The 16,050-nt window shown below is 41.9% G+C and overlaps 1 protein-coding gene across 32 annotated transcripts in view; it reads right to left on the bottom strand.

Moving 5' to 3' along the window:
- The window catches only part of LOC105006738 (neurexin-1a), a 389,916-nt gene that overhangs the window by 52,063 nt on the left and 321,803 nt on the right, over positions 1 to 16,050 (bottom strand). For 24 of the 32 annotated variants that reach the window (XM_034292318.1, XM_034292322.1, XM_034292324.1 and 21 more), the window contains 2 exons: positions 5,073 to 5,162; positions 3,233 to 3,558 (listed from right to left, as the gene is read on the bottom strand). In XM_034292318.1, coding sequence (XP_034148209.1) covers positions 3,233 to 3,558; positions 5,073 to 5,162 — 416 coding nt within the window. The remainder of the gene's footprint in view (positions 1 to 3,232; positions 3,559 to 5,072; positions 5,163 to 16,050) is intronic. The other 8 variants (XM_034292336.1, XM_034292338.1, XM_034292325.1 and 5 more) reach the window with 1 other exon arrangement.

The following is a 16,050-nucleotide window of genomic DNA, read 5'->3' as shown; positions in this document are numbered from 1 at the left end:
GTGCATCCTTTCTGGTTGTTTCTTGCTCCTTGTGGTTTCAGGCTGAGGGTCTGCATAAGCACTTCCTGTCAACCTGTGATGTCATTAGGGCATTTCCAGTTGAGCCATGTATTACAGCAACAACAAAAACACCCAAACACACAGATATGAAGTACACAAACATTGTGAAAATGTATATATAAGGGCTGTTGAAGCTAACTATGTCATGGTCAGGGCTAACAAAGTTATTTCAATGGTTTCACACACATTAACACCTTTCACACAGTAGTCATTTAGCGTAGATGCTAATACGCAATGACACTTATAGGAACCAATATGGGAAAGTGCCTTGCCCAAGGGGAAAATAAAAGTTTTATTTTCATACCAGTAACCTTGTAGTTACTGGCCCAAGCCACCAGGCTATGTAAACCCTTCACCTGGGAGCAAAGACGGACCGCTTTCGTTGTCATTTTCACCACACTGTTGTTATGTTTAACTGAACCAGTTTGGAACCAAAAAATAGGATAGACACATCGTCATCTATAGCAAGCTTCATTTCCTTCCTGAAGCCAGATTTTTCGGCTTCTAACACAATTTACAGAAATGTTGCATTCATGGATTAGAGATGGGACACAATACAGATCAACGTGGATTGAATGCTCCATCCATGGTCATGGCCCAGAATGAGTTTACAAAGAGGAAAGATCAATATTTATGAAATGGAAAGGAATAATAGTAATGGAATTAATTTGCTCTTATTATTCTTTGTACTTCTCTTCTCTCTCTCTCTCGCTGTCTCTCTTGCTGTTTGTTTCTCTTGCTGTCTCTCTCTCTCTGTCTCAGCTGGTATCTGTCCATCTCCCTCTCGCTCTCAGTCTCTGGTGAGGAGGGATGGTTGGAGGGATTGAGAGGACTGTGTCTATTTCAGGGTCCCAATTTGCCCGTATGCAGTTCCTTGAAACTGGGTCATCTTTTGCTATTGTGGGGGTATGTAAGTCTATCAAAAGCCTTGAATTCTAACACACCCATGCAATAGAATGCAAAGTATCTCCCTCAAAAGACAACATGCATCAGGACAGCATTAATGTTTTCTCCTGTATGGCGTGATTATACACAAATGAGACAACAAACCAACGTGCCGAGCTTGGGATCCACCTGGTCCCTCATCTCACAGAGTGACTGAGGCTAGAGATATTAAATTAGATGGGGCAAATAAACCTGGTTGTGAATGTATTTTTGACTGTGTTGTCTAGGCTTGTTAGCGCCGTTTACAATATTCTTCATTCCTATTTGCTCCGATTGCACAGTGTTGCACTTCCACAAACTGTACATTTTGTTAAATTATTGAAGTTCTGCTAACACACAGCTTTGAACGTGTCCGCGATACATGTGAAAGCAGCACCCACACCCGAACATCCCCCCACTTGACAGGCAGAAAGGCCTTCACATACAGTAACACTTAAACTAAAGTGTCAGAAGACAGTGAGAATTCAGAATATTCTGATTACTTTTAGAGAAAAAGACTTAGTATGACTGCATTATTCATACATTACCCCTTCTAATCTCGTGCTTTCAGAGCAAACACAACTGAGTATCAACAAATTTCCCCCTTCGGCTGTTACACACAACTCCCCCCCTGGCTGAGCACCTCGCAATTACCACACGCAACTTCAAGGCAACCGACGGGAGAATACAAAATCCCCCAAAAGTTGTGGTGTGAATCAAATGCCTGGCCGTCATCCGGAGACCTGTTATTATGCCTGCAGATGTCAACTCACCAGTTTGCGAAGCAAACCACTTCCCCTGACTTCTTCTATTTGACTAAATCTGTGGCAGGTCCTGCATTAGCCAGAGACCTCCTTCAAGCCCACTGCACATATACCCACGGGGTGAGCTCTAAACCCGTGCTCTAGTCCATCAATTTGGCATGAAAGCAATTCAGTGTTCACCGCTCCACCAAAATCACCCTCTTTTGTCCCAAGACATGTAATCACAACAATTTAAACCAGAACTGCCTTGGTTTTCATTGGCCTATCCTCTTTCTTTCTGTCGTTCTTTTATTTGTTCTTTTGAGCACGGAGGCAGAAAATGCCCTCTGGGTTGCCCTGCATTTTTATTTATTCCTCCACAACAACAGCACTTGAGAAGGCCACTCGAGACATTCAAAAGGAACTTTAGAGAGGTAGGACCCAGCCACCCCATCCCCTCCTAAGATACAATGACCTAATTGAGTCCTGTCTGACCAACGACCATACAGTCTTGTCCTCACACAATTCAGCAACCAATAAAAACAGCATTGTTAAAATTGTTAGAGTCATTCAAAAGCAATAAGCTTCCCTATTCAAAGGCAATTTCTTTTGACGAAAAGAGAGTAGAATTTAGTGCAAACAGCCATTGCATTAAACTAGCATGAAGGACTTTTTGTGTCTGAGAGTGAAATAAACATAATTGCCTGTATAGTAATTATGATAGATGGATTTTTCCACAAACATCTCGTCAATCTCTTACTGAATTACGGAGATGTTTCTTTAAAACGCCTAGTTGTCAATAAGATTCGCAAGCAAAACATAACTAATAAAGCGGCTGATATTCATTACTTTCAAGCATTCATCAAAACAACAAATTGGATGGTGAAAATTGACCTGCTTGTGTTCATTTACTCAAAATGAATGTGTCTCCTCGCGTCTCATATCTCTGTCTCCAGACAGAAGTTGTATTAATGCCATCCACGGCAGTCGTGTCTCTTACATATATTCTAGATGTGACGTGTCACATTTGTTGGCAGCATATGTCGGGCCATGTGTTGGAACACAGGGTAACTGTAAACAGTTCGACGGGACAAGGCTGGGGGGGGGGGTGTCACGTTACCCCATATGAGACCTAACTGATGCCTGGCTGCAGGTCAGACACATCATCAGAATACAGAACAGCCAAAAGGATACTCTTCATTTAAGGCCACCTACGAGGATGTCCACAGTGTTGCGTGAGCACGTTCTGTACTCCATGTTGAACACACACAAAGCCTTTTAAACGGCAGGAAGTCCCTATCAGACTCGCAGTACATTTCACAGATTGAAAAATGAGAAAGTACACACGCACACACAGCGTGTACGGACACGCCGTTACCTATAATTAGTGAGCTACACTTAATGTGGGTTTGTTGGGACGTGTGTGGTAGCGTTCACGTCAAAGGGGCTTGGACGAAAACAACGGAAGACGCGCATCCACATTGCGCGTGACGTCTGAACCCTACCTGCTGAGGTTCCCGTGGCGTCGTCTGCTTCACCCTCCTACTGGACGCCGTGGTGGTGGTGGTGATCTCCATGATCGACGTGGACGTTTCGGACCGGTTGGCCGTGTTGGCGCTGGACTGCGGCGTGATGGACGACGGCGAGTCCCCGACCAGCCGGACGCTCCCCTGGATGCGGATGTTGGGGTCTCCCTCCGTGGCCATGTTGAACACCTTCAGCCCGTTGTAGTAGAGGCCGGAGAGCTGGCCCTGAAACGAGCGACTCCGGTCCCGGTCCCAGCCCCCAATCTGAATAGTGGTCTGGCTGTTAAAGATGGTGAGCTGACGACCTGCGGGAAAACGACGTTACACATATACGAGAATGTACGTTGGATGGACTGTGCCCCCCGCTAACCCCCTACTGGCAACTAGAGCCACAACAGAAGCAAATAAATAAGAGTAATGAGAAAATAATTGAGTATAAGAAAGACAGATTATTGCCCAGTCGGCTGATGAGCTGCGATAAATTACCCTTTTTAAGAGGCAAGCCCCGTCTGGTAATTTATTGCGGTTAGAATGATGGGATGCCCATGAAACAACGAAGATTCAAAGGGAAAATCATAATAAACTAAAACATTTACTGTTGTCTTAAATCAATGTAGCTTTGCTAAAAGGACAATCGAGTCCACTTAAGTGCAAGGCGGATATTATTAACAGTTGGTAGGCATGGAAATCCTGTCGCTCACAGAAACAATACAAACATTTCAGAAGTGTGAGTTTTTATATGTGAAGGAAATTAAAAAGGGACAGATTGTATGTGGGAAATTGTGTGTTGAGAAAATAGACCTGACAGATGCGTTATCCCAAAGTGTCAAATTATCCTACTTGAACAGCTTGACACTAATTCCTTTGAAATCACCAACCACATCGCTTACCAATTAACATTTATGTATGAGTTTAAGGTTTCATTAGGAGAATAAAAAACATGAATATGATAGAATATATGTAGCAATTTTGAGTTTCATTACTTGAGTTAACTTACATTTCTAAAGTTTTGCCAACAAACAATTATTCCTTTTACTTTTAAACTTATATATCAAGACTGCCTTTTAGCAAGTAGTGAATGCAACATGAAACATACACATGACATGGTTCAAACCATTCATGACAGTAAAATAAAAATAAACTGAAGGACTGAAACAGAAAAACAGAAAAGAATAATGGCACAATACTACGTGAAATATACTACTTGGGTTTTAGAAACATACAAAAACGCATGCACTCAAACTTTTGCGTTTTATAATAACATTTCATTGATCTTCATACCCTATACAGTACATATTTACAATATCTGTTAAAGGGACTCATTTCTTTATGCCAATTAATATTACATTCTATTTAAAATTTAAAATGTCTAGCAGTTTAATCAGTATGATCTGTAAAATAAACACATACATGTATACATGCGTGTCAAAGATATGTAACACTACAAATATCAACTGAATGGATAATTTAACTGGACCTTTTTTAGTTGAGGATTTAGGTATTTACAACAAATAAAAACAATGCTATAATACGTTATTTACATTTTAACAGTGTTGATATAACTTCAGGAAGTAGTTAGATTTATGTTTACAGTCCCTTTAACCTGAAGTTGACACACGTATTAAACAACTGAAAAGAAGAATACATTATGCAAAAGTGTGCAATGTCACAAGCTATCTACATTTAACTGTTTAAAAATAATTTCGTTTTATTTACGTTTTACTGAACATTTATTTTTTTAAGGTTTATTGGTTACAAAAAAGTATTGCTAGGTTATGATCAAATTATTTTTATTTGAAATTTTAATCAATGTTTTTACCTTTGTCGAGTAGCCATTCGTCAACTACTCGACCAAGTCGATATGGGATTCGCTGTCTAGCAATCGCCAGGCGTTCGTTATCATTGTTGCCTTTAAAGTTTAAAGAGACATTTCATTGGTTAAAGTCTGTAAAGTCAAAGGTTAAATGTTAATACTTAATCCTTGAGCTATAACAACTGCCACAAAGTTTTTAATACGTTTTGGATGTTTAACAAAACCAAAAGTTACCTACAACAGTCCATCGACCCACTTCCACTTACTCAAAGCCTTTTATTTTAATTTTAGCCAACAAATTATTCCTATATTAATTGAGAATTAGCACGCTGATGTTTCAACTAGGTTAATCAAGTTATGTTACTGTATAAATCAAAACCAAATCACAAATTTAAACATTTTCAAGTTGCCAAAATGATTTCCAAAACATTTTTTCTTCAGTTCATTCTTTCTTTTTGGCAGAGTTTTTAGCTAGTTATACATTCTCAGAATTTATAGTTTATGAAAAAACATTCAACCTTTTGCACACAGTTTATGGTTTAGAGTAGAACACATTATATGTATAACACCTTCATTTACATCCCTTTTAAACAAGTTTACTAATTACTAGGAAGCTAACAAAGAAACTAAGAAAAACAGCCATCAACATTGACATTTCAAGAATCATAGATACATGTGTCAAAATAGGTGACACATACTGGAAACAATTAAAATACTAGTAAAGGCTTTGACAAAGGCTACAGTAAGAATCCTCGTGATGAACAAATTAGGAAAATAAAAAGATTGTCATCCCTCTCATCCTCTCATCTCAGTTTGCAAATATTGCCGCATAATGTGCCTTTGCATTCTACTTAAGCTAACAAATTCTGCTTTCAAAGATCACAACCAAATATTGTCTTAGTAGCTGATCAAGAAACAATCACAACAATATTGGAAGCAGATCAGAATCCCACAACTTGTTTTATTATTAGTAATATTATTATAGGACAAAAAATCAAAACTATTTCATGTTGAATTGGTGGAAGATGTGTTGGACTATCCTCTGGGTCCAAAAACTGAACACATTGATCATGCGAGTGTCTGATGTCAGTGTCTTGTGTACTGAAAAGGCAAATATATGGGTTTGTAGATTTATGCCAATGGCAGCAATATCAATGATTTTCTCCTCAATTGATTGGAGTTCCACCAGATTTGATAGTGAACTGAATGAAAAAAATGTAAGAAACAAAGCCATGACGTTGATGAGGTCACTGGCCACTGGAAGTATCCCAAAAAAAACACTATACACTGTATCCAGTTAGGTCTGGAAATATTTGGACACTGGACACAGTATTAATAATTTTGGCTCTGTGCGCCACCACAATGGATTTGAAATTAAACAGCCGAGATAACATTGCAGTGCAGACTTTCAGCTTTAATTCAAGGGGTTGAACAAAAATATTGTATAAAACGTTTAGGAATTGCAACCATTTTTATACACAGTCCCCTTATTCCAAGGGCTCAAATGTAATTGGACAAATTTACACAATCATAAATAAAATGTTCATTTTTAATACTTTGTCGAGAATCCTTTGCAGGCAATGAGTGTTTGAACTCGGGAATGCATGGACATCACCAAACGCTGGGTTTCCTCCTTTGGGATGTTTTGCCAGGCCTTTACTGCAGCTGTCTTAAGTTGTCTTCAGCATGTAAAATCCATTCGGGATTGGATTGAGATCAGGTGATTGACTTGGCCATTGCAGAATATTCCACTTCTTTCCCCTTAAAAAACTACCGGGTTGCTTTCGAAGTATGTTTTGGGTCACTGTCCATCTATAAAGTGAAACACCATCCAATCAACTTCGGCTGAATCTGAGCAGACAATATATCCCTATACACTTCAGAATTAATCTGGATTGCTTCTGTCTTCTGTCACATCATCAATAAACACTAGTGACCCAGTGCCATTGGAAGCCATGCATGGCCATGCCATCACACTGCCTCCACAGTGTTTAACAGTTTATGTGGAATCATGAGCCTTTCCAAGTCTTCTCCATACATTATTCATCCCATCATTCTGGTACAGGTTCATCTTAGTTTCATCTGTCCAAAGAATGCGGTTCCAGGACAAGACTGGCTTTTTTCTATGTTTTTTGGCAAAGTCGAATCTGGCCTTTCTATTCTTGAGGCTTATAAATGGTTTGCACCTTGTGGTAAAACCTCTGTATTTGCTGTCTTGAAGTCTTCTCTTTATGGAACACTTGGATAAGTATATGTCTACCTCCTGGGGAGTGTTCTTCACTTGGTTAGATGTTGTGAAGGGGGTTTTCTTCACCAAGGAAAGGATCCTACAATCATCCGCCACTGTTGTCTTCTGTGGACATCCAGGTCTTTTTGTATTGCAGAGCGCTCAAGTGTGTTCTTTTTTTCTCAGAATGTACTAAACTGTTGATTTGGCAACTTCTAATGTTCCTGCTATCTCTATGATGGATTATTTTTTTGCAGCCTAAGGATGGCCTGTTTCACCTGCATTGAGAGTTCCTTTGACCACATGTTGTGGGTTCACAGCAACAGCTTCCTAATCTGAATGCCACACCTAGAATCAACTCCAGACCTTTTACCTGCTAAATTAATGAAGAAATAACAAAGGAATAGCTCACACCTGTCCCTTGAAAAAGAGGGGGCTACATATTAAAGAGCTGTAAATCCTAAACCCTTCCTCCAATTTAGATGTGAATACCCTCAAAATTAAAGCTGCGGGACTGCAGCTTAAGCACATTTTCATTATTTAACCGTAACTTGAATATATTTAGGTAAACAGTCAAAATAACAAAACGTGTCAGAGTCCAATAATTTCGGGACCTACAGTGGGGAGAACAAGTATTTGAAACACTGCCGATTTTGCACGTTTTCCCACTTACAAAGCATGTAGAGGTCTGTAATATTTATCATAGGTACTCTTCAACTGTGAGTGACGGAATAAAAAATAAAAATCCAGAAAATCACATTGTATGATTTTTAAGTAATTCATTTGCATTTTATTGTATGACATAAGTATTTGATACATCCGAAAAGCAGAACTTAATATTTGGTACAGAAACCTTTGTTTGCAATAACAGAGATCATACGTTTCCTGTAGTTCTTGACCAGGTTTGCACACACTGCAGCAGGGATTTTGTCCCACTCCACTCCATAGTGACCATTGCCAGATCCTTCAGGTTTCGGGGTTGTCGCTGGGCAATACGGACTTTCAGCTCCCTCCAAAGATTTTCTATTGTGTTCAGGTCTGGAGACTGGCTAGGCCACTCCAGGACCTTGAGATGCTTCTTACGGAGCCACTCCTTAGTTGCCCTGGCTGTGTGTTTCGGGTTGTTGTCATGCTGGAAGACCTAGCCACGACCCATCTTCAATGCTCTTACTGAGAGAAGGAGGTTATTGGCAAAGATTTCGCAATACATGGCCCCATCCATCCTCTCCTCAATACGGTGCAGTCATCCTGTCCCCTTCGCAGAAAAGCTTCCCCAAAGAATGATGTTTCCACCTCCATGCTTCACGGTTGGGATGCTGTTCTTGGGGTTGTACTCATCCTTCTTCTTCCTCCAAACACGGCGAGTGGAGTTTAGACCAAAAAGCTATTTTTTTGTCTCATCAGACCACATGACCTTCTCCCATTCCTCCTCTGGAACATCCAGATGGTCATTGGCAAACTTCAGATGGGCCTGGACATGCGCTGGCTTGGGCAGGGGGACCTTGCGTGTGCTGCAGGATTTTAATCCATGACGGTGTAGTGTGTTACTAATGGTTTTCTTTGAGACTGTGGTCCCAGCTCTCTTCAGGTCATTGACCAGGTCCTGCAGAATAGTTCTTGGCAGATCCCTCACCTTCCTCATGATCATTGATGGCCCACGAGGTGAGATCTTGCATGGAGCCCACGACCGAGGGAGATTGACCGTCATCTTGAACTTCTTCCATATTCTAATAATTGCACCAACAGCTGTTGCCTTCTCACCAAGCTGCTTGCCTATTGTCCTGTAGCCCATCCCAGCCTTGTTCAGGTCAACTATTTTATCCCTGATGTCCTTACACAGCTCTCTGTTCTTGGCCATTGTGAAGAGGTTGGAGTCTGTTTGATTGCGTGTGTGGACAGGTGTCTTTTATACAGATAACGAGTTCAAACAGGTGCAGTTAATACAGGTAATGAGTGGAGAACAGGAGGGCATCTTAAAGAAAAACTAACAGGTCTGTGAGAGCCGGAATTCTTACTGGTTGGTAGGTGATCAAATACTTATGTCATGCAATGAAATTTTATTATTTATAAATCATACAATGTGATTTTCTGGATTTTTGTTTTAGATTCCGTCTCTCACAGTTGAAGTGTACCTATGATAAAAGATTACAGACCTCTACATGGTAAGTAGGAAAACCTCTACATTGTAAGTAGGAAAACCTGCAAAATCGGCAGTGTTTCAAATACTTGTTCTCCCTACTGTAACTGTGTACCTATAAGTAGTCATACAACATAGTGTAAATATATACTGTAGTATATATATAGGGTTACATTTGACACGCAGCATTTGTCAGGTCCAATCACCTCTCCAGACAGAGAAAGTACTTCCGCTACAGTGATTGTTGACTCTGAGGGCCTTTCCCCCTTCCTGCTTCTGCCCATGAGCTGTTGTCTTCTTCTAAAATTGAATCCCGACAAGCTCCATTCTTCCGGCTGATTGATAATGTTTTGTCACATCAACCACATTAATTTTGTTTGGGCAGGTAAGGGTTCAGCGGACTGACAGCAATTTGGTGTGGAGCGAGAAAGAACGGCTACATACGTGATTGGAGAAAGGATGGAGAGAGGGATATAGGGTAAGAGAGAAAACCAGAGGAATGGATACTGACAAAGTGAGAGAGAGAGAGAGACTTTGAGAGGGAAAGAGAGCGTAAGAGGTTAGAGAGAGGTTTTGAAGAGGTCACCCTCCCAGCGTATGACTCAGATACAGATCAGACCTCACGGGAGCCAAGTCTGACTCGAAACGATGACAGGGGGCTGTGGGTTGGGGGGTTATTGTAATCATGTCAGCTAGCATTAGGGGATCAGGAAGACAGACAGGGTAAGGGATGTGCAGCCACCTCTCCCTACCCTGTCCTGTGAGGTCTATCTCACAAGGGCGCTGCGTGATGTTCTGCTGGTACCTGATGGGATGGGGACCTGCCATTCTGGGCCAGGAGATCAACCGATACAGGAGATCTGAAGATCAGGCGACACAGGAGGGTCCAGTATCTTCCTATACATAAGCTGTCTAGAAATCTCAAGTTCAGGCACTTAGAGTGGACAAGGTTATGGGGACTACTGTAAACTGATTAGGCTACTGACAGTGAGGTAAACAGATTAGGCTTTTGACACTCTGCATTTGTAACACTGAGGTGAATTAGAGGCCAAACGTAATGACACATCTCTACAGAACATTGATATTGAGAGACAGTAAGAAGCCTTTCAACATCTACAGAAGAAGTGCTCAGAGAAGGTGCCTATGTCCTGTTTCCGCTTGACAAGTCACAAGTCATATTGCTTTACCCCAAATCTATCTCTCTGATGCTGAGTGCCAAGCAGAGATGCATCCTTTCCCATTTTCACAGTCTTTGGAATGACTCTGACAGGGATCAAACTGCCAACCCTCCAGTCAGAGTGGACACTAATCACAATGCCAGTTTGCTGTGAGATGTTTCAAACATCCAAGCAAAAGCAAACTGCACCACTTAAAAGGACGGAATGCACTGAGCGTACACACTAAGTGGATCACTACAGTAACACGGACAAAAACCTCAGTATCGGTTAAACACTTCATTGACGGTGGCGGTTGTGTACGTGTGTCAAATCTCAAAATTAGGACATAAACAAATGTGTCACAAACCGAGCAGCTGTTATTTTATGTGAAACTGCGCAAACTTAAAAATAACGGGATTCTACTGGTGAAGCCGGGATCGTTGCAGCCTTGCCAAAAGTGGACACTGGAGGGTCTAATTAGCAATCACTTCCACTCTCTCAGCTTTGGGACACTCGGCACAGATGCGCGTGAACGCACAAATGAAGGGCCCAGGGGAAGGGCGCGATTTGGGAGTCCGCCGCAGAGTGCCGGTTCTTGTCAAGCCCCGGGGTGGAGACTAAAACGGAGGACGGGGAACAATAAGAGAGAGGGAGGGGTGGAGAGATATGGAGACAGAGGAATGGAGGGAAGGAGATAAGGAGAGATGGACAGATGAAAGCCGGAGGAATGAAATGACAGAAAGAGAAGAAATGAAGATATAGAAAGATGGGAAAAGGGGGGGGGGGTAAGTGGAGAGTTTTAGGGATAGAAAGACGGAAGGAAAGACAGATGAAGGGATACAAAGAGATGGAAAGAGAAGAAATGAAGTGTTAGAAAGATGGGAAGAGGAGAGATGAAGGCTTGGAAAGAGGGGAGAGGACAAGGGATGGAGGGATGGGAAGAGGAGGGATGGAGGGATGGGAAGAGGAGGGATGGAGGGATGGGAAGAGGAGGGATGGAGGGATGGGAAGAGGAGGGATGGAGGGATGGGAAGAGGAGGGATGGAGGGATGGGAAGAGGAGGGATGGAGGGATGATGGGCATCATTTAGAATGAGGCAATACACACTGCAGGAGAGACACTGTGCTTGTGTGACTTTTATTACTTTATTTTGGTCGAATATGCAATTCTATTTGTATGTTTATGCCTTCCAGTTATCTGCTGACAAAACAGTAATCTCGCTCCAAATGATAGGGTTGAGAAAATTGTTCAATCTACTTTTCAGGCTACAGGCTAAACATGCAAAAAGTAAAACCCCAGAGAGAAAGAAACAGGAGAAAGAGACTGGCTTGGGAGGGTGTGAAGACAAACAAAGGCATGAACACACAGATATGCACAAACACACAAACACACAACCATCCACTCTGTCTCCCTCAGTGCTTTGTTCCCTTTTTTGAAAACTGGTGAACACGATTTCGACCCACTTACTGGGACATTTGTTTGTTTATTACCAAAACAATGTTGTCCCCAAAAACAACCATGCCATTTAATCTGTTGTCCTCTGGGTTTCGCCCCACCATTAGCCATACCAATGCATTCCACTCTAGAGAGTGGACGTCCCTGGAACGTTGAGGGATCGCCCAAAGTGTCAGTGGTTTGCTGGGGGCGATTTGGGCCCAGCCTGCCTGCCCTGCCGCTGAACGGAGATTGGGTCTGAGAAGGCGGAACAGGGACCGATCTCTTATCTCCTCCCTGCCAGACAGTGGCGATGGGGGTGGCGGAGCCGTCCACACCCCACTCCTCCCTAGACCACCTAGCTCAGCCCAGCTCCTGGTGTAATTGGAGTTAATACAGTGATCGGATGAGTCCCAGTCCTTTATCTTCTAACAAGCTCTGAGTAGAACACAACATTCACTAAATGAACAAAGTGCTGAACGCAAACGGCTTCTTCTGCTGTTCGTCTAAAAACAAACGGCCGGGAAATTAAAAGGAGATTAAGGAATTTCTCTGGCAATACTTACAATACTTACTTAATACATTAATCTATTTTTTTTTATGACGGATTTGTTCATGACAAAATGGCCGGACTAAACAGGGGCTCATAGATACCAAATATGGTGTGTGTGTGTGTGTGTGTGTGTGCGTGTGTGTAAACCAGTACAGACATAATCATAAAACTGACTGCCTGGCCTGTGAATAGCCCGGCGTGGCGTTCCTGATGTTTCACCTCTTCAGATTCATTACTGCTCCAGTTGCTGTCACTTAAAGAACAGAGACAATAAAACACCTCCTTCCTATATTGCATCTGACACCAAAGGGACCATGGAGCGGGGAGGAGAACAAGAAGCTGAACTGGAAAGGAAGCACAGTAAAACCAAGACAAATGCGAGATATAAGAAAGAGTTCGACAGAAGGTCGGAGGGGAAGGGGGGAGAGAGAGGGAGAGAGAGAGAGAGAGAGAGAGGGAGAGAGCAGAGCGTTAGACAGGGAGTGTTGTAAGTGCATCATGCTCTGAAAACAGTATAAAAAAAGGCCAGGGTTCCCCGCTCCATTATGTGTGTGCGGTCCGGGGTAGGCAGGCTCTCAGCACTAGCTGTTCCCTCCAATGGAGTAGTCTGGTTGCCTGCTCCTGCCCCCTCTGGGCCTGACAGCACCACTGTAATGGAATTACTTCCATGGCCGAGACTCCGGAGAACAGAGATTGCCCGCAATGTCTAAGGCTGCTTGTTCAACTCTTTTGTACTATACGCATAATAGAAAGAAGGGAACAAACGTGATGGAAAAAAAATGCCAAAAGATGTGGGCATCTACAGTGAGATAAATGGATTGTTGATTTTTTTTTTTGCATCGCCACCCCTGTCCCAAATGGCAGCCTATTCCCCACTGAAGGCACTACTTCTGAAAAGGGCCAACAGAGCTACTGTCAGGAATAGTGTCCTATTTTGGTAATATTGTGTCATTTAGAATACACCCCTTGGCTCAAATAATTGTCTTGAGGCCATTCTGACGGCCTGTTAAGTGGGCAGAATGTACTTTTACTTTTAATGAGATTATCTGAGGGGCGGGAGAAACGGAGAGGTACAAGTGGGACAATTATTCCCCTTCCATTTTATAACCGTGGTCCCCTCAATTCCTCCAGTCTTTCAATCTGTTCTGCTCCTTACCTTTTGCAGTCCCTCTCCTTTTATGTCTCACTTTCCCTTTCTCTCAGTCTCTCTCTCTCGACATTTCTTTCTCATTCTCTCCCTCTCTCTCGCTCGCCATTTATCTGCCTCGGCGTCACGTCTCTTTTGTCATCGTTCCTCATCCTCAGTGTCCGTTCTTATTATTATGACTCGCTGTGGAACTCGCCAGTGGCCACTGATGGCTTGGGGTGGCCATTACCCAGCTGTCCAGAGTCCACACGGCACCCTATTCCCCTAAGAAATCCACTTGAGTAGGGCCACTTTTCCAGGGCCCATTTTGGCAATAAACAGGATGTAGAGTCCCGCTGTGGGTGGAGCCAGTCCCACTGTGGGTGGAGCCAGACTGACAGAGATGTTGACAAAGGCTCATCAGGCTCCGGGAGAGCAGGGGGTGTAATAACAAGGACGGCATAGTGGTGGTGGGGGGGGGGGGGGGGGAGTCGATTAATTGTGATTATGAGCATTCAGACTGGGTTAATAGGAAGATTTGAAAACAGAGACAAAGTAAGTGCTTTGAGAGAGAGAGAGAGAGAGAGAGAGAGAGAGAATGAAAAAAAGCAACAGGGAGAGATAAATAGGCATGACATTACTCAAAAAGTTGAGTATTGAGGTAGGGCTCAAAAGCCCCTTATCAAGGGTATTCAACTGTTACTAGACAAGGTCCGCAGCCTGCTGGTTCTCCGTTCTACCTCACCGTTAATGTCACCCACCTGGTGTCGCAGATCTACATAACTCCCTGGTTAGCGGAGTGGAAATGGAAAAATGGAGTGCAACTGTCATCAAGGGTTAGGGTTAGAGTCGAATACCCCTGACCTATGGGTAGCTCAGTAGAGTTCAAATCATTCTTATGGGACCAATTATTTAACACCAGATCCACATCTATAGCAGACATCTATCCATGTGGGTAAAACGGCAACAAGGAGAAATGGTGAGCTTTAAATAAACTGGAGGATTGCTAGGTTACTTTGCTTGAGGAGCTAGGATTAGTGTTTCAACTGCCTGCTATGACTATAAATGTTATTAGTTTCTACTTTAAACCTTTCCCAACGTTAACCCTTTAACTTGAACCTTCTCAAGAAGGCTCCACTCAGCTCTTCCTTGTGCAGGGACAATCCTAGTTAGAAAAAAAAATCTGATATTTAAGTGAATTGAAACATCAGAAACAGAACATGAATTTGTGATATTTACTTGCATGAGGCGTTTTACAATTTTGTTTGAGCCCTGACTTAAGTCGCAGATTCACCTTAGCAACGGATCGAAGAGAAATTGGAAAGTTGATAATGCTAGCTGCGGTCTAGTTAAAATACACAGAGTGTCTGGGGGTTCCCGTTAACTACCTAGTTAACACATTAATCTGCAATAATATGCCAATAATTACTGGATTTAATTAAAAAGAACAGCTATTGTTCTCGCTAACCATTTCACAATACAAGCTTTTCCCCCTTACTAGTTGAAATGCAAGTTGAGTCAACCAATCACATTGCTTTTTCCCAAAGCCTAATGAAAATGTTATCCATCACATAAATTTTTTTTAATAAAAAAAACACTTTTTGGTGTGGGAGGCACAAATATCTAAGTAATTTAAAGAAAACCTGTGATACGGTTGTTGATATCAGTACATATCTACTCAATGTATATTATCATTAAATATTCATCTATTCTGCAAAATTTGAAATATAAAATATGTCAAGTACTAACTAGACACGTCAGTTGCTTTTCCAGTCTGCTCCACTCTCCCACTTCCCTCCAATTTAAATTAATTTGGGGAGTTTATCAGTTTCTCTTTGAGACAGATTCAATCAAATTCTGACTATGGCACCAAATCTAATTCATTTCACTAATTATAATTTTATCGCACTTTTTATTGAAAATCTTAATTTGGGAAATGACAGTCAAGGCGGAAATGAAAGTTAAGAAACTGTTGTTTCAGTTTTGGAAATTGAGTAAATGTCAGCCGTGTTTGCTTGTGTCCATAATAGCACAGGTGTTTGGTCTTCGGCGAATTAGTTACAAAAAAGAAACACAGAAAAATGTGCCTGTGCCTGCATTTATCATAGACTAATGTTTAACTGACCAGGGCTTAAGAGGCCATTCCAATTGGAAATAAGGTGCAGCTACACTGGTTATCTCAAATACGTTCAGAATAGCTACTGTTAAATATTTTATTTAATTGCATTATTTGCTTGTTTGACAATGAAGGTCATTCAAAGATATTGCTAAACTGCAGATTATATCAAATGTAAGTGTTTAGCTGACAAGTATTTTAATTTGTTTTCACTGATATAAAGCGTAGAGTCCT

Source organism: Esox lucius, chromosome 5 (genome assembly GCF_011004845.1).
Source record: "Esox lucius isolate fEsoLuc1 chromosome 5, fEsoLuc1.pri, whole genome shotgun sequence".
In the NCBI taxonomy this organism is placed as follows: Eukaryota; Metazoa; Chordata; class Actinopteri; order Esociformes; family Esocidae; genus Esox; species Esox lucius.
This window is presented reverse-complemented; position numbering and strand designations above follow the sequence as displayed.